Source organism: Dendropsophus ebraccatus, chromosome 2, assembly GCF_027789765.1.
Source record: "Dendropsophus ebraccatus isolate aDenEbr1 chromosome 2, aDenEbr1.pat, whole genome shotgun sequence".
In the NCBI taxonomy this organism is placed as follows: domain Eukaryota; kingdom Metazoa; phylum Chordata; class Amphibia; order Anura; family Hylidae; genus Dendropsophus; species Dendropsophus ebraccatus.
In genome coordinates, this window is record NC_091455.1 from 19,446,107 (window position 1) to 19,469,179 (window position 23,073).

The window sequence follows — 23,073 nt, forward strand, 5'->3', positions numbered from 1 at the left end:
AGGATTACTGCAAAATTTGCGGATTATGAGCGCCTTGGGAAGCAACTCAAGGTTCTACGTGAAGACCTGAAATTTGCCAAGTTCCAGGCTGATACGACCTCCAAGAAGAGGAAGCCAGAGATCTCAGCCAAGGTAAAAACTCTAAAAGCTGAAATAGCAGTGATTGAGTTGGAGAGAATGGCTATCCTGGAGGGGAGTGATCTCTTCCGGGAGAAACTGCTGAACGATGATCGCTTTGCTAAAATGAAATCCCCTACTGAGAGCAGAGCAAAAGATGGGGGTGATAGTTCTGCGGATGGGGAGAGTTGTAGTGATGAAGAGGAGTTGGAGGCTGTGGAGGCTAAAGAAGTGGTGGAGAGTGTTAAAGAGGGGTGTGCGGCGATGATAGATCCCCCAGATGTCACCCAAAGTGCACCCCAAAATGCCCAAACCACCCAGGAAAGTGACATTATACAAGCAGCACAAGTAGCATTACCAGTGACTGATGATGATGATGATGAGGATGATGGTGGTGATGGTTATGGTGGTGGACTGTTAAAGGCCATAGAGATGCAGGAATCCCCTGTGAGGATGCAGCATTTGACCTTTGGTGATGACCTTGGAGAGGATGTTCCTGTGAAAGAGAAAAAGGGGAAGCCCCAAAAGAAGAAAAAAGAGCAAGTAAGCTTTGTCTTTACTTCATTCCAGCAGTCTGGGTCGGCTGAAAGGTCAGTCCAGGCTGCTACCCCCTCAGTACTGCCAGTCCCCGTTTCTGATGTGGAACGGGGCCAGCGAGGAGGGGAGAGTGTACGGGACAAGATGGTGGCGCATACCACTGCTGCTTGTGTCAGTAGCGGGAGTGGTGTCGGTAAGGAAGGACAGGGGCCAGACAGTGTGAGCGTGAGTCCATCAGGTGTCTGCACTGCAGGGCGCTCCTCTGTGGACGGGGGGAGTGTCCGGGTGCAGAGTGGAGGTGACGCGGGGTCGCTTCCAGTCGCGGTTCTGTCACTGCCGGAGGCTGCGTCACACCTTGCTCGCCCTGCTGGGCTTGGTGATGTGGCTTCCGGTGGTAGAGCAAGACGTCCTCTATGCCAGGAAACACCGGCACAAATGAAGGGATCCAGCCATGTGGACAGTATAACAACAGATATGAGAACTGATGTTGGTGATGCAATTAATACTGTAATGATGGAGGCCATATGCGCAATAGAAGCTGAGGTTGAGGGCAATGCAAAAAGTAGGGTGGATTCATCGCAGGCTCCTAAAGGTCTAGCTGCGCCAAAACATTCACCTGTGCCCAATGATACCAATGATGCTGGCGCTAGGGTAAAAAGGTCTCATGTGATAAAACCTGCCTTGTTGAAATTTGGTATAGGCCAGTCCAGCTCAGAAGGGGTTAATGCTGTTCAGTCTGTACAACCTGTTGATGGTATTTGTAATGTTGAGCAAAGGGCGGGTGGTGGTCCGGCTGCCCCCCCAGTGGTGGCTGCTCCGCCAAGGAGCTATGCTAGCATTGCTGCTGGGGGACCAGGGCGATCCTCATCTCCAGCTGACTCAGGGGTTGGTGACTTGCAACGACGCCTCCTGGAGGCATTACGGAAGGGTGACAGGTCAATCCAGGTAGAGGGGAGGGAGGTCGACTTGTCTTTCTGGATAGAGAGACATGGTCTGGGAGCCTTCCGAGAGAACAATGGGGAGGTGGTCTGGTCCCTTCCGACACCCGGGCAGGACAATGGTCGTAGGAATGTGGTCCGTCTGATATGGAGAGGCAGTGATGCGTGCCCATCGCGGGCAAAAGTTGTGGAGCTTCTCTTTCAGATGGATTTCAGGGCAAGCGACATCTATGCCCTGATCCACCCCTACGGCCTGTCTGAGTTTGACATCAGTTTCATACGGCCAGAGGGTCTAGAACTCTTCTGGTCAAATTATGAGCTGGTGAAAGACGCGCCTGGCTGGCGGGGTTTTGCCGTAAAGGCAATATCCCGTCAGAGTGCGGTCAAAAAAGTGACAGTTCTAACCCGTAACGAATCGCTTTCTTGCTATGATATCATGACCTGGCTTGGTCGCTTTGGGGATGTGACAGACATGCCCAAAAAGAATTTTGATGAACATGGTATCTGGTCTGGGGCCTGGACGTTTTCTGTCAAACTAAGGCGTACAGGTAATACGGTTGCCCACATACCATCTGCTGCCTTCCTCGGACGCGATCGCATCCAGATCTTTTACCAGGGACAGCCTAAGGTTTGCCACAGGTGCGGTGACCCCACACATTTTAGTGCAAATTGCACCAAACAGGTGTGTGCACTGTGTGGGGGGACAGATCATCTAGCCGCATCCTGTGGGCGGATTAGGTGTAACCTGTGTGGTGACCTTGGTCACCCATTCAGCCGTTGTCCCCGCTCCTTTGCCAATGCAGCGGCCGCTCCAGCTAGGGAGAGCCATAAGGTTGCCTTGGCTGGGGAGGGTACAAGCAGAGGTGAAGGGGCAACAGGGCCAGTGAGGAAAGAAAAGAACAAAGGAAAGAGCCCCTCCAAGCTTAGGCGGGAGGAGAAACGCCGAAGGAGTAGGGAACTGGAGGATTCCCAGGTGGTAGGAATAGCACCTGGTCCTGCTCCTGAGGCAGGCTCTGATGTGGCTGAGGCCGTGGGGGAGGATGAGTTGAATGAAGAGGTTGTGAGGCTTCGTAGAGAGGAAGGCGAAGTAGCCACTTCTTCAGAATCTTCCCAATATGAAAGTTTTGGTGAGGAAGAAGAAAGGTGGCAAGAAAAAAAACGTAGAAAGGGCAACCGGAGAAGAAGGAGTGGGAGGGTAAAGTCCTCCTCTTCTCGAGTTGTGGGCCAGGTACCAAAAGGAAGCCCGACCAACCCCCCTCTGGTTGACCTGTCAAAGCGATACCAATCCCTTGAAAACATCTCTCCCTCCTCTTCGGAGAGGGAGACCGAGGGTGAAGTATCACGGGCAAAGAAGCCTCCAGGGGGCACCGAGCCTCGTCCTGCTGAACCATGTACTTCAGAGGGTGGGGCAAACCTGGAGTCAGGTGGAGATGAGTATGATATGGATTTGTCTACTTCTAAAAAAAGGTGTAAAGAAAGTAAGTCTTCCTCTTCAGAACATGAGGAAGGGAAGAAAAAGAAAGAGAAAAAGTAAAATGTTAAGTTGGCCGTCTAACTCGATCACCCATGATGGCGGCACTCACCCCATTGACTCTGGCATCCATTAACTGTGCCAGCATTAAGTCTGATACGGCTAGATTTGCAGCCTTTGATTTTCTCGGTCGTATTAACGCCGACATTTTGTTTTTGCAGGAGACCAGGTTGACAGATCTAGCCTCTCTAATAAAAGCCAAGAGAGAGTGGAGGCATGGGCCTTCACACTGGTCTCTTGCGGCTGAGCCGTATAGTGGGGTGGCGGTCCTTTTTACCGCTCCTGTAGAATGCAGACGGGTTATTGAGTTAGAAATGGGGAGGTGCCTGATCTTGGATGTCCTCATGAAGGGGCAAGAGCTCAGGCTCATTAACATCTATGCCCCACAGACTAAGTGGGACCGTAAAAGCCTTTTTATGAGGATTAAGCCCTTTCTTTTTACGAGTCGGCAGGTGATCTTTGGTGGAGACTTCAATACTATCACGAGGTCTCAGGACAGGAGAGGCGCCAAAGACAAGCTGGCTTATGATAGCATGGCCCTGATTAGTATAGTTAGGGAAGCTCGCCTAGAGGATGCCCACATCCGGACCCCCTCGGGCCACGCGGGTTTCACCTATCATCGAGGTAGCTGCAGGTCTAGATTAGACAGGTTTTATTTAAAGGAGGAAGCCGTCTCTTCCGCAGTGTCCGTGGTTGAGGTGGAGTTCTCCGACCACTGTCTAATTTTGTTTTCCCTGAATGTTTCAGAGACCCCCCGGATGGGTAGAGGCTACTGGAGGCTGAATTCGTCCCTCCTGGAAGAAGCAGAGGTAAGACAATCCTTTGAGGATTTTCTTCAGAGTCAGGTACCTCTACTGGGCCTATGTAGTAGTAAGTCAGAGTGGTGGGAGATATTCAAGAAGCGGGTTGCGAGGTTCTTCCGCCAGCTCTCGAGCCTCAGGTCCCTGAATAGGTATCGTGTATATCAGGGCCTGAGGAGGAAACTCGAGCATCTCGTCTCGACTGGAGGTAGTAGAGAGGAGATCTCCAGAGTGAAAGCCTTGCTCATGAGGTGTCAGTATGATAGGCACGCATCTTTAGTTTTTGAGAGGGATTTCGGGAGGTACCGCTCGCCCGACCCCTACAGAAACTGTAAGATGTCAGTGAGTAGTAAGATCGTGACTGGACTGGTTGATAGTACGGGATCTCTGAACCGGTCCAGATCAGGGATCCTGGAGGTCGTCAGATCCTTTTACTCACACCTCTTGGGGAGGAAGGATCTAGATCGGGATGTGATGTCGGGTTTCCTGGCTGAAACCGTTCCTGAGCCAGGGGTAGACCCCTCTCTTGATGTTTTGGCAGAAGAGATCAGGGAAGAGGAAGTTAGACTGGCGATTGAAGGGCTTGCCCTGAAGAAGTCGCCAGGTCCAGATGGCTTAACATCTGAGTGGTATAAGACCTTCAGGGACCTCTTGGTTCCCCTCTTGACCGAGGTCTTTAATGAGTGTCTTTCCTCGGGCACTCTGCCGAGGTCAATGAGGAGGTCAGCCCTGATTCTTCTGTCAAAGGGTAAAGATTCTAGCCGCATTGAGAATTGGAGGCCCATAGCTCTTCTCAATGCGGACAGGAAGATTCTGGCTAAGATACTGTTTAATCGGCTGGTGAAGTTTGCACCCCGGCTCCTTTCGGGGGCTCAGCACTGCTCTGTTCCAGGCCGAAGCACCTTAAGTGCTGTCCTTAGTGTCAGGGAGGCAGTGGAGCGGAGTAGTGCGGGTCTTTGGAAGGGGTACTTGCTGTCCCTGGATCAGGCCAAAGCATTTGATCGGGTGAACCACGAGTACCTCTGGTCTGTCCTTCTGAGATATGGCCTACCAGATACTTTTGTCAATTGGCTTAAGATCTTGTATGCAGGGGCAGAGAGTTTCCCGCTGGTGAACGGTTGGTCTGGCCGCTCTTTTGAGGTTGGGTCTGGTGTTCGCCAGGGCTGTCCTTTGAGCCCACTGTTGTATGTGTTCGCGATCGACCCTTTCCTTAGGAGGGTTGGTTGTGGACCATTGGCAGGGGTCAGGATGAGCCTGGAGGAGCCAGAAGCCACCCTGAGAGTGGTAGCGTACGCTGATGATGTCACTATCTTCGTGTCCTCGAGAGAGGAGGTCGATATGGTGATGTCGGAGGTGGACCGCTACTCAGAGGCATCTGGGTCCAGCATCAACCCGGATAAGTGTGAAAGTCTCTGGCTGGGAGGGGGAGATCCCGAGTTTGATCTCCCGGGCACCCTTCCAGGGCCCCAAGAATCAGCAAAAATCCTAGGCATTACATTCGGCCAGGGTGATTACCCCACTAAAAACTGGGATGGTAGGCTCCAGAATGCCGCTCAGAGGGTGGACCAGTGGAAGGGTTGGTCTTTGACCCTCAGGGAAAGGGTACACCTGATCAAATCGTACCTGCTCCCTTTGTTCATCTACCTGGGCAGTGTATGTATCTTGCCAGAGGCTTCCTATACTAGGATCTACAGCCTGTTCTTCCAGCTGTTATGGGGGAATAGGCTGAACCTGGTCAAGAGAGAGGTTACGTACCGCACGAGGAGACTAGGGGGTTTGTCTATGGTGAACCCTGTGGTGTTCTTAGTGAACACCTTCTTGAAAGCTAACATCGCAAACCTCTGGAAAGAGAGGGCTCCTCCGTGGGTACTCTCCTGCAGGGAATGGTTTCAGCCTTTCTTCCAGGAATGGGAGACAGGAGGGCGAGTGAAGGACCTTCGTACACCCCATGGGTATCTTCCGGCTTACGCTACCCCGACTCTGAAGATGATACGTCGGTGGGGTCTGGGAATGTGGGAGATCAGGACTCAGTCGAGGAAATTCCTTGACCAAAGGGTTCTGTTGACCCATTTCCAGAAGCCCTTGGCGCTCAGGGATTGCCCAGGTCGGGATCTAGAGGTTGGGGTTAGTCTTTTAAACTCGAAACGGATCCCTCAGAAGTTTTGGGATTTGGCCTGGCGCTGCTTCCAGGGGAAGCTATATGTAAGGGACAACTTGAAGTGCAGGAGCTCCGATGATCGGGGGTGTCCCCGAGAGGAGTGTGGAAATACGCTGGAGAGTATGGATCATTTCCTGCTTCATTGTCCCTTCAATATAGGGGTTTACACCAGGGTGGGCGCCTCCATGGGTTGGAGTCAGTTGGTCAGTCTCACCTATCCGGAGTGGGCTTATGGGGCATTCAGGAACCTGGGTGGCCGAGATCGATGCACGTTATTTCTAGTCAGCTTAGTGGTTAGGTACCACACGTGGAACGCACGGTGTCTAGTATCTACACAGCGTAGAGTCCTCTCCGAGGTGGAGGTCTGTAGGAACATCACTGGTGACCTCGGGAAGATCAGGTCTTTGGAGTATGGCAGGCTGGGTACAAGTAGGGCTTCTCTCCTGTGGAGAGGTTTTTCCTTTGCTGTGCCCTAGGTACTGAACCCACTGGGTGAGGGACCATAATTCTGGTTAGGGACAGTGTAGATAGGGACAGCAGTAGGGAGAATGTGAGGGTTAGATTAATATTTAGGGATAGTATTAGGGAGAGGGTAGGGAGAATAGTCAGGGATAGGTTATAAATTATTATGGTACCCGGTCTGCCATCCTCCTATCCCGGTGGGGGGCTGTGCATGACACGTTAGCTTTTTGTTTTGGTTTTCTATCAGGTTATAAATGGTAAAGGGCTTACAGGCTACCGAACTTGGGTCATATTGTTATGTGTTGTGTTATACTATATGTTTAGGTAGTTTGGTGGAAAATGTGATACATTCTGGGGTATAGAATAGGTTGGGTGGGTGATGGGGGTTTGGATCGTGTGTTTTCCTGGCGTGAGCCGATGGAGCCGCAGCTATATCCGGACTAACTCTGCGGACTCCAACAACTTGAGGCTCATGCACAGGACGGTTACTTGATGGTTCTGACATGGGTCAATGAGGGACAGGAGTGAACATACTGACCTAGGCTTATGTCTAGATTTGGGGTGAGGGTGTTGGGGCGTGTAGGTAGTGTGATAGACAGGCTATTATTTCACATAGTTATTACATTGTTATTATTATTTGCATCAATTTTGCTTTGCTTTCTCTTTGATTCTAAGTTATAAGGCAGCCGGACCTGTTGTTCTTCAGTTGATTTGGGAGGTTTTTATCTCTTATTATTTCTATTAATGATGATGACAAAGGTAGTAGTACTGATGTTTTTTTTTTTTTTTTTTTTTTTTTAATGCTATCTTGTTTTCTTAGGTTAGTTTTAGTTAGGTGATTAGATTTATATCTAAAGTTATTTAGTGTGTGTGTATGGGGTTGGGGGGCTGTGTGTTTGGTGGTGGTGGTGGGTTCGGGGGTGAAACACGTTGGTGTGCATGTGTGTGTAGGAGGGTTGTTGGTGGGAATAGGGGTGAGCAGGCTAAGGTATGTGTGTTATTTTTCTTTGGTTATATCCCAGCTGGGACAACTTTAAGTTCAGCTATTTCATGGCGTATATGGCATTTGGCCCTATGCGGCCTTTAATCTGTGTGCTATGAAGTTTTTTTTTGTTTTTTTTTTGCTATCTTTAAACATAAAGCTGGACTGGCCATGTGAGGCAGGTGTGTGCGATTATTTTGTTGTTTATTTCACAATTTTGAAACACTGGATGTTTTTTTTTTTCATGACAAGACAAGTTTAGTATTGTATTTGTTTTTGTTATGGCTGGATATGCCTGATTTTGGTTTATGTATGTATTTGTTAATTTTTCTATTTTTCTAATAAAAGAATTACAGGATGTAACTCAAGATCAGTACAGGCTAAGTAATGTAATGTATGTAGACAGTGACCCCACCAGCAGATTAGTGAATGCAGCTCTAGAGTATAATACAGGATGTAACTCAGGATCAGTACAGGATCAGTAATGTAATGTATGTACACAGTGACTCCACCAGCAGAATAGTGAGTGCAGCTCTGTAGTATATGAACAGTCATTTATCATTCAGAAAGTGATTATACGTTTGTTTCTCCTTTTTTATCAGATGAATATCTTATGTTTCCTTTGCAGATTAGTTTTGAAACCATTGATAATCTCCTCGCCGAAGGCTCTAATATAAATGATGTGGACAGACACGGACAGACAGTGATGCATGAGGTGACGTGACCTGTTCTCTGCTCTAAGCCACAACCATAGACTTGTATAGCTGCAGGTTAGAGGTAAAAGCCTTGTGTTTTACATGCAGGTATCTAAAAGCTGGCACACTGAAGTCGCACACTTTCTCATCAAAAAACATGCTGATATAAAGAGGCCGGACCAGTATGGAGTCACCCCGCTGCATGTGGCAGCCGCGATGGATTACCCCGACATGATCAAACTTTTATTAAAGCATGGAGGTGAGCAAAGCTATTAATAGTATAAATGTGCACTGACATGTCATGGTGGTAATACAGTGAGGAGAATATGCATCATGCATTATGCAATGGATACAGCTATGAATTATTTATAGTTTAATCTATTAATCATATATATATATATATGATTATGGTGTGATCCCATAGCAGTGTGATTGCTGTGCTACAGAGCCATACAACATGGATCGCTAATGCCGCCATCATTCCTAAGATTGCAGTCACACATACTGCGTAGATTTAATAGGAATGGGGAATATAATTGAAAAATTTAGGGTGCGTTTACACAGACAGATTTATCTGACAGATTTTGAAAGCCAAAGCCAGGAATGGATGTGAAAAGAGGTGAAATCTCAGTCTTTCCTTTATGACCTGTTCCCTGTTTATAGTCTGTTCCTGGCTTTGGCCTCAAAAATCTGTCAGATAAATCTCCCTGTGTAAACGCACCATCACACCTCCTCCTGCTAGATCCACTAAAGAATCTTCACCAAACTCCATAAAAAACTGCATGGCTTGTTTAGGGGAATTATAGTTTTCTATAGCCAAACTATAGAGCATGGTGGTTGCCCCGTGGCAGCACATTTTCCTGTTAAAGGGGTTATCCAGCGCTATAAAACATGGCTACTTTTCCCCCCTCTCTTATCTCCAATTCAGGTGTGGTTTGCAATTAAGCTCCATTTACTTCAATGGAACTGAGTTTGAAACCCCACCCAATCTGGAGACAAGAGTGGGGCAAAAGTGGCCATGTTTTTGTAGCACTGGATAACCCCTTTAAAGTGACTGTACCACCAGGCCCATCAGAAGCACTGGAGGCGGGCCGACCCACCCTTAGTGGGAGGAAACCCTAGCCCCTCCATGATAGGGTTCCATTGATTCTAACGGAGTCACGTCATGGAGGGGCGGGGGTTTCTTCCCACTAAGGGTGGGTCGGCCGCCTCCAGTGCTTCTGATGGGCCTGGTGGTACAGTCACTTTAAGCTCCATTTACTTCAATGGAACTGAGTTACAAACCCCACCCAAGTTGCAGACGAGAGGGGGAAAAGTGACCATGTTTTTGTAGCGCTGGATAACTCCTTAAGCAGCCAGGACCACTTGTTTCACACTGTAATGGCTGGAAACAGTGGATCCACGTAACCTCTACAAGTGATGGTCGTAAGCCGTACCAGGGAGCGGAGTCTAAGGTCGCTACCCCTGGCGCGACTTGATTGTGTCGGTGGCGAGGTGAGATGAGGTACAAAGATGTGAGACTAAAACATGGTTGGGGACAGGCAGACAGGTCAGGGCTGGCAGCAGACAGGAAAGGAGTCAAGGGAAGTGTGCAAGGAGGACTGGTACATTGAAATCAACTAGGAACTGGGAAACACTTTCTCTGATAGACAATAAGCACTATACATCCGGCAGCGAGGGACAGGAATGGGCCAGAGCGCAAGGGGGAGCAGGAGACACCCCGCAGCTGGTAAGAGAGTGGACAGGAGCTTGGCGGCATGTGCGGCCTGTGATACATGTCCTTGATGTGTCACATCTAGAGATCAGAGGAAGTCAAGCATGCTCAAGTCCGATCATTCGACTTTTGAACACTGAACACTGTCCGCTGCCGCCGCTCTCCGCTCAAAGAATGAACATGTTCATTCTTTGAGAGGAGAGGGAGCGGACAGGCGCGCGCTCTCCCATTCGCTCAAAGCAGCACACTGAGCACGGCGGGAACCCTTAGTTCATTTTCACACTTACAGAATCTTACAATAACACAAACAGAGAAAAGGTATAATGGAATTTGCATTGTTTACATATCCTGAACCCACTTTTCATTTTAGCTTGCAAATTCTAATACAGAATACTAACTGATATGCTGCCCTGTTAACCCTTTGAGGACCAGGCCCTAAATGACCCAGTGGACCGCACAAATTTTGTTCTTTGCGCTTTTGTTTTTTCCCTCCTCCCCTTCTAAGACCTCTAGAACTTTCAGTTTTCTATCTACAGGGCCATGTAAGTGCTTGTTTTTTACAGGAATAGTTGTACTGTGTAATGGCGCCTTTCATTTTACCATAACATGTATGACGGAATCCCAAATATATTATTTATGAAGATATAAATAGGTAACGTAATGCACTATATGGTAAAAGCGACATGGTACCATTATTCTATAGGTCTATGGGGCTGTATGGGGTGTCATTTTTTCCGCCATGATCTTAAGTTTTTATTAATACCATTTTTGTGAAGATCGGACGTTTTGATCATTTTTTATAGATTTTTTTTAATATATAATGTAACATAAAATCGGTAATCCGCGCACTTTTTTCCCTCTTTTCGTGTACGCTGTTCACAATGACGCTTGTTATATTTTAATAGATCGGACAATTACGCACGCTACGGTATATTATGTTTATATATTTATTTATTTTTACATACATTTGTTTTATTTATATAATGGGAAAGGGAGTTGATTTCAACTTTTATTAGGGGAGGGGCTTTGGGGTAGTTTATTGGTATTTTTAACTTTTTTTTTTTTTTACACATTTGAAGTCCCTTTGGGGGACTTGTACATATAATACTTAGATTTTTACACTGATCATTGCTATGCCATAGGTGTAGCATTGATCAGTGTTATCGGTGCTCTGTGCAGGCTCAGTGACCAGAGCGCCGATCGGACAGCACGGAGGCAGGCGAGAGACCTCCGGCGGTCCGTTTTAACGATCGGGACCCCCACAGTCACACTGCGGGGGTCCCGATCAGTAAGTGACAGGGGACTCCCCCTGTCACTTACACTTAAACGCTGAGGCCCCATTTAAGGAGTTGATAGCACGCTGCAGCCGGCCCCCACCTCCTATGAAGCGTGCTCCGCTCCGGAGCGCGCTTCATAGCTCAGGACGTATCGGTATGTCCTTGGTCGTCTGGGCACAGACTTCCAGGACATACCGGTACGTCCTAAGTCATCTAGGGTTAAAGGGGCCCTACTCTAATCCAAAATCATGGATCGCGATATCACTAGAGTGTGAACTAGCAGCACTACCCAAACAGTTTGTCTTTGGGCCATGCTCAGGAGTGTAGTTTATGTTCCCACTAGGGTTTCACCACTCATTCTGCACCAGGATGTAGAAGCTGGACTTCTGCTGCTAGAGAGTGTGGTTTCGATGGGTAGCGGCTGGGCCAGAAGCCCAGGGGGTCATGCAAGAAAAGCAGTCCGAGTCAAGTACTGAAGAGCTAAAGGAGTACTCTAGGAATTGTTTAAAAAAAGCCCCCCTTGGCTTACTTACCGCTCCCCAAGAGTCACTTTGACACCTCTGCAGCAGTGCCACGCCACCCCGATCGCCTGTTTTCTGAATCCAAGATGGCACCAACTGGGAAACTACATTACCTGGCATGTAACGGGGGGAGGGGGGGGGATTATTACAACTATAAAACTGTACAATGGTAATGAATTCGTATACTTATTTGTAGCCAACATCAATGCACTTACAAGCGGGAAACAGACGCCGCTACATTACGCAGCAAAGTATGATGCTGTGAATTCCATAAAGACTCTAATAAAGTATGATGTAGACACCAATGCCCGAGATCACAAGGAACGTACTGCTCTGCACCTGGCTGCCGAATTAGGTAAGACTGAACCGAAGATAGGGCCACACCGTACTGCAGGTGTATAGTGTATTCTGCTCAGTACTGTTGTATCAGTGCACATGTGATTGCTTTATTCTTGGACCTTTAGGCTATGTTCACACATAGGCCCAGATTTACTTAGGTAAATGCTTTGCCATTCTATCACAATTTTACACAAGCATACAAATACTGACCACGTGTGAATCCCGTCTGAGGTAATTTGCCAGTTAAGAAAGCCAGGCAAAGAGTAAAGGAGAAGTCCCATGAAATAAAAGAAACAGAAAGGCAGGGGTGTGTGGGAACATAAACAAAGCATACTTACCTATCCTCATGTCTCATAGGCGCCATTCCCGGGTCTAGCTGACAACCAGTGGCCTCCTGCTTCCAGCTGGAACATCATGTACCCGGCTGAGAGATTGCCTGCTCAACCAATCAGTGAATGGGGCGGGACATTGCCACAGTAACTGACTGGCTGATCAGGCAATCGCTCAACCAGGCTGTGATGTTGCAGCTGGAACATCCAGGTACTGTATGTGATGTACTGTACGTGGATTCCAGCTGTCAACAAGACCAGGAAGCAGCACTACGGAGGCGCAAGGACTGGTAAGTATACTTTGTTTATTAAAATGTCATTGTCACTTGCAAAAATCGATAGTACAGGCGATTTTAAGAAACTTTGTAATTGGGTTCATTAGGCAAATATGCCATTTTCTGCATTCAAAAAGACTTTCCCCCGGCGCCCCCCCCCCCCCCCTGCCTCCTCTCTCTCATCCACTGCTCATTATCAGGAAATTTTGCCTCTTTGTAACCTATGAAGAGGAGAGGGGGGAGGAGGGAGATTAGTCGCCAGCAGAGAATAAAGGATTACACAGTGGGAGCTGTGTGAAAGCCGGTATTCAGAGGTCAGAGAGGTCGGTGCTGACTTCAGAGGAGATAACCCGGTGATGTAGCTGGAAATTAACTCTTTGTTGTCCTGTTTTGGTGCCTCGTCTCCCTCAACCCCTCTCCATAAGAGAACCATGAAGGCGGAGGGGGAGAGCTTCAAACTGATTTTTACTGATAAAAAAGCATTTTTTGCCTAATAAACCCAATTACAAAGGTTCTTAAAATCGCCTGGACTATTGATTTCTGCAAAAAAATTTAAACGACAGTGACACTTTTAAGTTCCTGCACTGCTCTGCCTGCCTTGCATTTTTAACTTTCATGGGACTTCTTTTTAAATCAGAGATAGGGAACCTTCGGCCCTCCAGCTGTTGCAGAACTACTATTCCCATCATGCCTGCTTTGGCTGTCTAGGCATGATGAGAATTGTAGTTTTCTAACAGCTGGAGGGCAGCAGGTCCCCCATCCATGGATTAGAGGTTTATAATCAGGCCTTGAGCCATTGACATCATATCACACCTAACAGAGCTGCTGCACAACTTCTCTATTGTAAATGAGTGTGACTGAAGTATACAGGTTGTATCTACAGATGTAACACCTTTATGTTATGAAACCTCAGAAAATTTCTAGGAGAATTATCCCCGTGATGTTTGCCTTAGGCACCTTCACATAACATATTTTTCTACCTTTTTATAGTAACCTACATTCTATCTCTTTTTCTTCAGATCGTAGTGAAGCGGCGCGGCTGCTCCTCAATCTTAAATGTGATGCGAGCGTCCAGGATGATACGGGAGTGTCGTGCCTGACAGTGATGGTCATGAACATGCCTCCTGTGGTGGGTCAGACGTTGCTTAAAATGGTTTATCATGGCTAAAACTATTAATATAGAAATACAGTGACAGGTGACACCAGTATATAGATAACACAGGCAGGTGTACAGTGACAGGTGGCATCAGTATATAGATAACAGACAGGAGTACAGTGACAGGTGACACCAGTATATAGATAACACAGAAAGGAGTGCACTAACAGGTAACACTAGTATATAGATAACACAGGCAGGAGTAAAGTGACAGGTGCCACCAGTATATAGATATCACAGACAGGAGCACAGTGACAGGGAACACCAGTATATAGATAACACAGACAGGAGTGCAGTGACAGGTGACACCAGTATATAGATAACACAGACAGGTGTACAGTGACAGGTGACACCAGTATATAGATAACACAGACAGGTGTACAGTGACAGGTGACACCAGTATATAGATAACACAGACAGGAGGACAGTGACAGGTGACACCAATATATAGATAACACAGACAGGAGTACAGTGACAGGGAACACCAGTATATAGATAACACAGACAGGTGTACAGTGACAGGTGACACCAGTATATAGATAACACAGACAGGTGTACAGTGACAGGTGACACCAGTATATAGATAATACAGACAGGGGTACAGTGACAGGTGACACCAATATATAGATAACACAGACAGGAGTACAGTGACAGGTGACATCAGTATATAGATAACACAGACAGGAGTACAGTGACAGTTGACACCAGTATATAGATAACACAGACAGGTGTACAGTGACAGGTGGCACCAGTATATAGATAACACAGACAGGTGTACAGTGACAGGTGACACCAGTATATAGATAACACAGACAAGAGAACAGTGACAGGTGACACCAGTATATAGATAACACAGAGGTGTACAGTGACAGGTGACACCAGTATATAGATAAAACAGACAGGAGTGCAGTGACAGGTGACACCAGTATATAGATAACACAGACAGGTGTACAGTGACGGGTGACACCAGTATATAGCTAACACTGAAAGGAGTACAGTGATCGGTGACACCAGTATATAAATAACATATAAGGAGGTACAGTGACAGTATACAGCAGTGTATAGACAACCCAAACAGGAGTACAATGACAGGTGACACCAGTATATAGATGACACAGATAGAAGTATAGTGACAGATGACACAAGTATATAGATAGCACAGTCATGAGTACATTGACAGTTGACACCAGTATATAGATAACACAAACAGGAGTACATTGACAGTTGACACCAATATATAGATAACAGAGGCACAAAAAGTAGCAGTTTTTTACAACTCCCCGTTCCCCTTCCCTGTAGAATGATCTCTATAAAGGTCACTGAACATGCTCAGAAGCCTTTTACATTTATCTGACTGGGACATGTCCTGTCAATTGTGTCCTATGATCCATGGGGGTTTCTATAAAGCATATCTCTAAACTCGGCTAGACGGCCTCCCCTCTTAAGATGTATAAAAAAAAAGAAAGAAAGTAAAATCAGAAAATAGAAACATAAAGAACATGTGTCAGCACCTTGCCGGTACATTTCCTATAAAATGCATTGCTGCATTTACCAAACCGGAGTCTGATGTAAAATAACAGTGTTCTGCCGCGATTTGTCCTGGTAAGTGGATGAGGGGCGCAGGAGACTTTGAAGTACCATTCACTATTTCCATATTCCTTTCATCTCGCAGATCTCTGCTGATCAGTTTTTAAAAGTTTTTCAAAACACAAATAAAAGTGCCCCCCCCCTCATGCCGATCCTCGCTTATATACACATAACAGAATCAGCTGGAAATATATTTGCAAGCTTCCAGCCATCCATCTGTCACTTAGTGCTACACGCGGCCCACTGTTTCACAGATGACGGGAATAATTTGCTTTATTTATAATACCGGTAACGATTGTTGGTTTAGTGAAAATGAAACTATTATTCATCTTTTATAGTATATTTATGCCTCTGCTACAGTATAGCACGGGGGTAGCAGGCCTACGGTACAGTTCGTTTGGGGGTCTGTAATAAGAATCATGTGGTTTTAGTTTGGCATACTGTGTTTCTCCGAAAATAAGACATCCTCCTAAAATAAAAAATCCCAATTAAACTACCATCAAGCTTAAAATAAGGCACCCCAACCCTAAACTAAGACTAACCCCCCCCCTCCCCCCCAAAAAAAGAAGTCCCCCGGATGTATGGCCACCTGCCGCTGTAAATCTCTCCTTTCCAGGCTGGCTAGAATACCACTGGAGAATTTTCAATAGGAGTACATTACAAATCTCTGGCACTTTCTGCCACCATGTGATTTAAAAGAAAAAAATGTTGATTTAAAGTCACAGCAGCCTCTGAGGAGTCCATTCCTTGCATGGTTCCTGGGAAAGTTGTGTGACAATTAATGCGGTCACATTCCACAAGTTGGAGCAGGGCATGCATCACTACATAACTTAGCAAGCTTGTCAAAAACAAATAAAGCTAATGAAAAGCCGATTAAAGGAGATATCCGCCGCTAATTTTTATTAAAGTACAAAAGTGCTTTTTTCCCTGAACTTACTACTGCATCAAGGCTTTACTTCCTGGATAACATGGTGATGTCACTTCCTGGATAACATGGTGATGTCACTTCCTGAATAACATGGTGATGTCATGACCCGACTCCCAGAGTTGCGCGGGCTGTGGCTTCTGGAGAGGATGATGGCAGGGGGATGCTCAGTGTCCCTCCAGTGCCCTGTGTCCCTCAGTGTCCTCCTGCCATCATCCTCTCGAGCAGCCACAGCCTGCACAGCTCTGGGAGTCGGGTCATGACATCACCATGTTATCCAGGAAGTGACATCAACATGTTATCCAGGAAGTGACATCACCATGTTATTCAGGAAGTGACATCAACATGTTATCCAGGAAGTTACTTCACCATGTTATCCAGGAAGTGACATCACCTTGTTATCCAGGAAGTGACATCACCATGTTATCCAGGAAGTGACATCACCATGTTATCCAGGAAGTGAAGTCTTGATGCAGTAGTAAGTGCAGGAAAAAAGCACTTTATAAGCATTTCCTGTAATAAGTGTATATTGGGGATTTGTATAACTTTTGTGGGCAATACAATACTTTAATAAAAAAGTCCGGAGCGGAGCAGAGTGCGCTTCATAGCAGGTGGGGGCCGGCGCGGTCGTGGCGTTTAAGTGTAAGTGACAGGAGAGTCCCCTGTCACTTACCAATCGGGACCCCCGCAGTGTTACTGCGGGGGTCCCGATCGTTAAAACGGACCGCCGGAGGTCTCTCACCTGCCTCCGTGCGGTCCGATCGGCGCTCTGGTCACTGAGCCTGCACAGGCAGGCTCAATGAGCAGAGCGCCGATAACACTGATCAATGCTATGCCTATGGCATAGCAGTGATCAGTGTAGAAATGAAAGTAATCAATGTACAAGTCCCCCAAAGGGACTTAAAATGTATTGAAAAAAAAAAAGTTAAAATCACTAACACACTACCCCAAAACCCCTCCCCCAATAAAAGTTTAAATCACCCCCCTTTCCCATTATATAAATAAAACATATAAAAATAAATAAACATATAATATACCGTAGCGTACGTAATTGTCCGATCTATTAAAATATAACAAGCGTCATTGCGTCAACGGAGAACGGCGTAGACGAAAAGAGGGGGAAAAAGTGCGCTGATTACTGATTTTATGTTACATTATATATAAAAAAAATTTATAAAAAGTGATCAAAACGTCTGATCTTCACAAATATGGTATTAATAAAAACTAGAGATCATGGCGGAAAAAATTACATCTCATACAGCCCCATAGGTGAAAAAATAAAACCGTTATAAGCGTCACAATAGTCCCATTTTATTAGTAATTAATTGCCAAAAAAAAGGATTTCATTAAAAAAATCTATAACATTAGAGAATCTGTGTAACCTGCATATGGTTGTGTTCGGACTGACCTATAGAATAATAGTGTCATGTCGCTTTTACCATATAGTGCATTACGTAGACACAGGAACCCCCCAAACGTTACCATATTGCATTCTTTTTTACGATTTCACCAATTTATATCTTCATAAATAATATATTTGGGATTCCATCATACATGTTATGGTAAAATGAAAGACGCCATTACACAGTACAACTATTCCTGTAACAAACAAGCACTTACATGGCTCTGGAGATAGAAAACTGAAAGTGCTGGAGCTCTTAGAAGGGGGGGGGGGGGGGGACGAAAGTGCAAAGATCAAAATTTGTGCGGTCCACTGGGTCATTTTTGGCCTAGACCTCAAAGGGTTAAAAAGAAATTATTAAAAAACTTGAAACTTCTTTTTCTTTTCTTTACATATAGTATTTATGTATTTATACTAATATAAAAAAAAAAACATAAAAAAAAATCTGCACAGTGGGTCACCGGCAGTTTCCCTTATGTACATCGTCAGATTACTTTCCTACTCCAGTTATCCCATATCCTCCACCATCATAAATTAATCTAATTTTTACTCATTTACTTAGTGAGTTGCGTGCCTCTAGTTGCTTACATGTATAACCTTCCATTAATCTCTGCATTATGTGGCCTGTGGATGGACATTTTCTACCCACACATTCACTTCATAGGAGGTCAGTAGGGAAATGACATCCTGTTCTGTGCATATTACCCTCTTTAATCGGTATTCTACCTGGCTTCCACGTCTTTACATCCATTCTTCATGGCTTCCTAGGTTTGATTTGTGTCCCGTTACGTGAACTTGTTTCTCCCTTAAGGATGCAGATTCACTTACTTTATCTATCAATTGAATAGGCGCTGCTCTCCTGGCGTGTCTTTTAGTATATTCCCCATAAATAATATGGAATGTCTTGTTCTTGTGTTATTCCTCCTGGGCTCAGTGGTTAGTACTGTTGTCTTGTGGCACTGGGGTCCTTAGGGGATCTAGGACACCAGACTTTTGGTCTGTGAAGTGGAGGATCCCTGGAGAATTCAACAATTGTTACATCCCTAGGACACAATACAGTTGAGCATAAGCACAATGCAGTGACTTCTCTCATAATACAAGCCCTGCATTATCAGTGCCGTCCCTGAGGTTACAAAGGGTAAACAACTTGTTATTTCTAGCCCTCTTTTATAGGTCCTGTTATTATCAACTGACCATGGGTTTATAGGTCCTGCACCAAGGGTGTAGTGTAACAGTCTGGAGACCACAGTTTGCTGCTCACAATTTAACTCTTCGGACTCTTACACACACACACACACACCCTAAATACCTCCTGTGCTGACAATTCGGGGAGGGTAAAATGTTGCTGCCAATAGGGCAGAGCAAAGGTGAGAATGAGTTAGGAAGCTGCTAGGGAGAGATAGGAATGGGGCCAGAGCTGCTGCCAGTAGGGGAGAGATAGGAATGGGGACAGAGCTGCTACCACTGAGGCAGAGATAGGAATGGGGACAGAGCTGCTACCAGTGAGGGAGAGATAGGAATGGGGCCAGAGCTGCTACCAGTAAGGGAAAGATAGGAATGGGGACAGAGCCACTGCCAGTGAGGGAGAGATAGGAATGGGGACAGAGCCACTGCCAGTGAGGGAGAGATAGGAATGGGGACAGAGCCACTGCCAGTGAGGGAGAGATAGGAATGGGGACAGAGCCACTGCCAGTGAGGCAGAGATAGGAATGGGGGCAGAGCCACTGCCAGTGATGGAGAGATAGGAATGGTGGCAGAGCTGCTTCCAGTGAGGTAGGGGTGGGAATGGGGACAGAGCTGCTGCCAGTGAAGTAGGGGTGGGAATGGGGACAGAGCTGCTGCCAGTGAGGTAGAGGTGGGAATGGGGACAGAGCTGCTACCAGTGAGGTAGGGGTGGGAATGGGGACAGAGCTACTGCCAGTGAGGGAGAGATATTAATGGGGACAGAGCTGCTGCCAGTGGGGGAGAGATATTAGTGGGGACATAGCTGCTGCCAGGGAGGTAGGGATAGGAATGAGGACAGAGCTACTGCCAGTGGGGAGAGAGGAATGGGGACAGGGCTTCTGCCAGTGAGGTAGGGATAGGAATGGAGACAGAGCTGCTAGTAGTGAGGTAGGGATGAGAATGGGGACAGAGCTGCTAGTAGTGAGGTAGGGATGAGAATGGGGACAGAGCTGCTGCCAGTAGGGGAGATGTGGGAATGAGTTACCATGTTACCTGTGGTGCTGCACTGTGGTATTTGCCACTGCCAGGGAAGTATTTTCTGCTACTTTGTTTTATTTATTGGCATTGATAGAAAGGTTATTTGTGCTGCAATGTGGTATTTTTGGGGGCTAGAGGGGTATTTTATACATTGTAGTATTTGGGACTGTGGGAGAGGTATTTTGTTTCTACATGGTGATATTTTGTGCTGCACTATGGTACTTGTCTAGCATTTCTGGAGAAGTATTTTTTGCTGCACTGTGGTATTTGGTGCTGCGGGAGAGGCATTGTGTGCTGCACTGTGTATTTGGTGCTGCTGGGGAGGTATTGTGTACTGCACTGTGGTATTTGGTGCTGCTGGAAAGGTATTGTGTGCTGCGCTGTAGTATTTGGTGCTGCGGGAGAGGTATTGTGTGCTGCCCTGTAGTATTTGGTGCTGCGGGAGAGGTATTATGTGCTGCACTGTAGTATTTGGTGCTGCGGGAGAGGTATTATGTGCTGCACTGTAGTATTTGGTGCTGCGGGAGAGGTATTATGTGCTGCCCTGTAGTATTTGGTGCTGCGGGAGAGGTATTGTGTGCTGTCCTGTAGTATTTGGTGCTGCTGGAGAGGTATTGTGTGCTGCCCTGTAGTATTTGGTGCTGCTGGAGAGGTATTGTGTGCTGCACAGTAGTATTTGGTGCTGTTAGAGCAGTATGTTGTGCTGCACTGTAGTATTTGGTGCTGCTGGGATGGTATTGTGTGCTGCACTGTAGTATTTGGTGCTGCTGGAAAGGTATTGTGTGCTGCACAGTAGTATTTGGTGCTGTTAGAGCAGTATGTTGTGCTGCACTGTAGTATTTGGTGCTGCTAGGGAGGTATTGTGTGCTGCACAGTAGTATTTGGTGCTGTTAGAGCAGGATGTTGTGCTGCACTGTAGTATTTGGTGCTGCTGGGATGGTATTGTGTGCTGCACTGTAGTATTTGGTGCTGCTAGGGAGGTATTGTGTGCTGCACTGTAGTATTTGGTGCTGTTAGAGCAGTATGTTGTGCTGCACTGTAGTATTTGGTGCTGCTGGGGAGGTATTGTGTGCTGCACTGTAGTATTTGGTGCTGCTGGAGAGGTATATTGTGCTGCTCTGTGGTATTACGTTAGCACTGCTTGAAAGGTAGCTGTTCCAGCATTGTGGTATTTGTTTGCTTGTGAGGTCCTGGGGTATAGCAAATGACTGTGTTTTCAGTACAGTACTTCATCATTTAATCTTGCTCAGGGCCACACTTAGTGCTGAGTCAATGCTGATGTCTCAGATTGTATACAGTATTTTTATTTTATGGGAATGTAAGTATTTAATAAAGCCAACATGTCTGGAAAGCAGACAGGTAAGGGAGGTACAGTATTATTTAGTGGGGATTGTTTTGTTTTTTTGGAGAGGATGGTGATTGATTTAGGTAACAAGCAGCGAAGATGACATAACTTCTTTCAGAGTAATTACAGTATGTTTTATTGCTTATTATATCATCTTTCCGCCTTAGGCCGTAATGGCTCTGGACCAGTTTCACACTAAGGATCGAGCCAACCGGAAGCAGCACTTTTACCTAAACCATGTGGAGCCACAGACTTCAGGTTAGACAGAGAAATCATTGACGTGTATGAATCCCAGAACTGAGAATGACGTGTTAAAGGGCTTCTCCAGAAATCACATTATTTTGTTATTTATAAATGATTTATTGTAGAACTTACCAGCATATAGTCATATAAAATAATACAATGATCACACGGATTGATGGTTCTAGCACTGGACCTATTGGCTGATATCAGTATAGGTGTCATGTCACCCACTGAGACAAGTCCAAATATCTCCCTTGGTAATTTTTCTCTTGCACACCACATTTTCACTGTCCGCAGGTTATTTAGACCTTATCTGTGCCATAGCCATAGGCTTCAACTGGTTTCCCAAAGTTATATAGATTTGTAAATTACTTCTATTTTAAAGTCCCCAGTCTTCAAGTACTTATCACCTGCTGTATGTACCGCTGGAAGTGGTGTATTCTTTCCAGTCTGACACAGTTCTCTCTGCTGCCACCTCTGTCCATATCAGGAACTGTCCAGAGCAGTAACAAATCCCCATAGAAAACCTCTCCTGCTCTGGACAGTTCCTGACATGGACAGAGGTGGCAGCAGAGAGCACTGTGTCAGACTGGAAAGAAAATACCACTTCCTGCAGGACATACAGCATGGGAAGTATGGGAAGACATGGGATTTTTAAATTGAAGTAAATTACAAATCTATATAACTTTCTAAAACCAGTTGATTTGAAATAAAAAGATTTATTAAGTATGGCTATATGGCAGGCACACCCATTTTTTTGCTGGTTGAAATGGTGCCCCCACTATCGTTAAAAATGAAAAATAAGAAATGATTGTATGCAGAAAATTTGCAGTGTAACAGTAATAGCAAAGTGCACTGTATACCTCTATACCAGGCATGTCCAAAGTCCGGCCGGAGGGCCATTTGCGGCCCGCGTTCCGAACTTTTACGACCCCCCAGGTATCCAGCTTGCTATTATCTGCCTGTGTTATAAAGCATATAGCATGTAGCATGTAAAATGGTCGGCCCTCGCACATGTTCACTTCATCAAATTTGGCACTCTTCGAAAAAAGTTTGGACATGCCTGCTCTATACAGTATAAAGCTCTCAGTCCTTAGTGCTTTGCATTCCACATCTGTGTCCAGTCATCATTTGCAGGTCACGAAGTCAATAAGAGTGAGAATGTTTAACAATAGATGCTAGACAATATGTTTTACTGACACTATATGGAACATGATGCCCCTCGGGGACCTCTGCCTGAGGTAAGATACTCATCTCACCTCATGGTAGATACAGCCCTAGTAATGCCATAGGATACAGTTAAATACCTATTGAATGGTATATTGCAATGCATTTCTATATCCTTTGTTAGGGTGGGTTCACACTACGGAATAGGGGCGGATAATCAGCCGCAAATTCCATCGCTCGCCTCCACCCTATGGTCAGGCGGATTACACCATCTGCTGAAAGAATTGAAGAATTGACATGCCTATGGCACGGACGGAGATGCGCGCAGACGAGCGATGGAATTTGTGGCGGATTATCTGCCCCTATTCCGT

At 46.1% G+C, this 23,073-nt stretch overlaps 1 protein-coding gene across 4 annotated transcripts in view; it reads left to right on the plus strand.

Annotated features, from left to right (window-relative positions):
• Nucleotides 1–23,073, plus strand: part of LOC138783004 (transient receptor potential channel pyrexia-like) — a 167,189-nt gene that overhangs the window by 66,726 nt on the left and 77,390 nt on the right. For all 4 annotated transcript variants that reach the window (XM_069957110.1, XM_069957113.1, XM_069957111.1 and 1 more), the window contains exons 4-8: nt 8,154–8,240; nt 8,329–8,479; nt 11,929–12,087; nt 13,695–13,804; nt 21,460–21,550. In XM_069957110.1, coding sequence (XP_069813211.1) covers nt 8,154–8,240; nt 8,329–8,479; nt 11,929–12,087; nt 13,695–13,804; nt 21,460–21,550 — 598 coding nt within the window. The remainder of the gene's footprint in view (nt 1–8,153; nt 8,241–8,328; nt 8,480–11,928; nt 12,088–13,694; nt 13,805–21,459; nt 21,551–23,073) is intronic.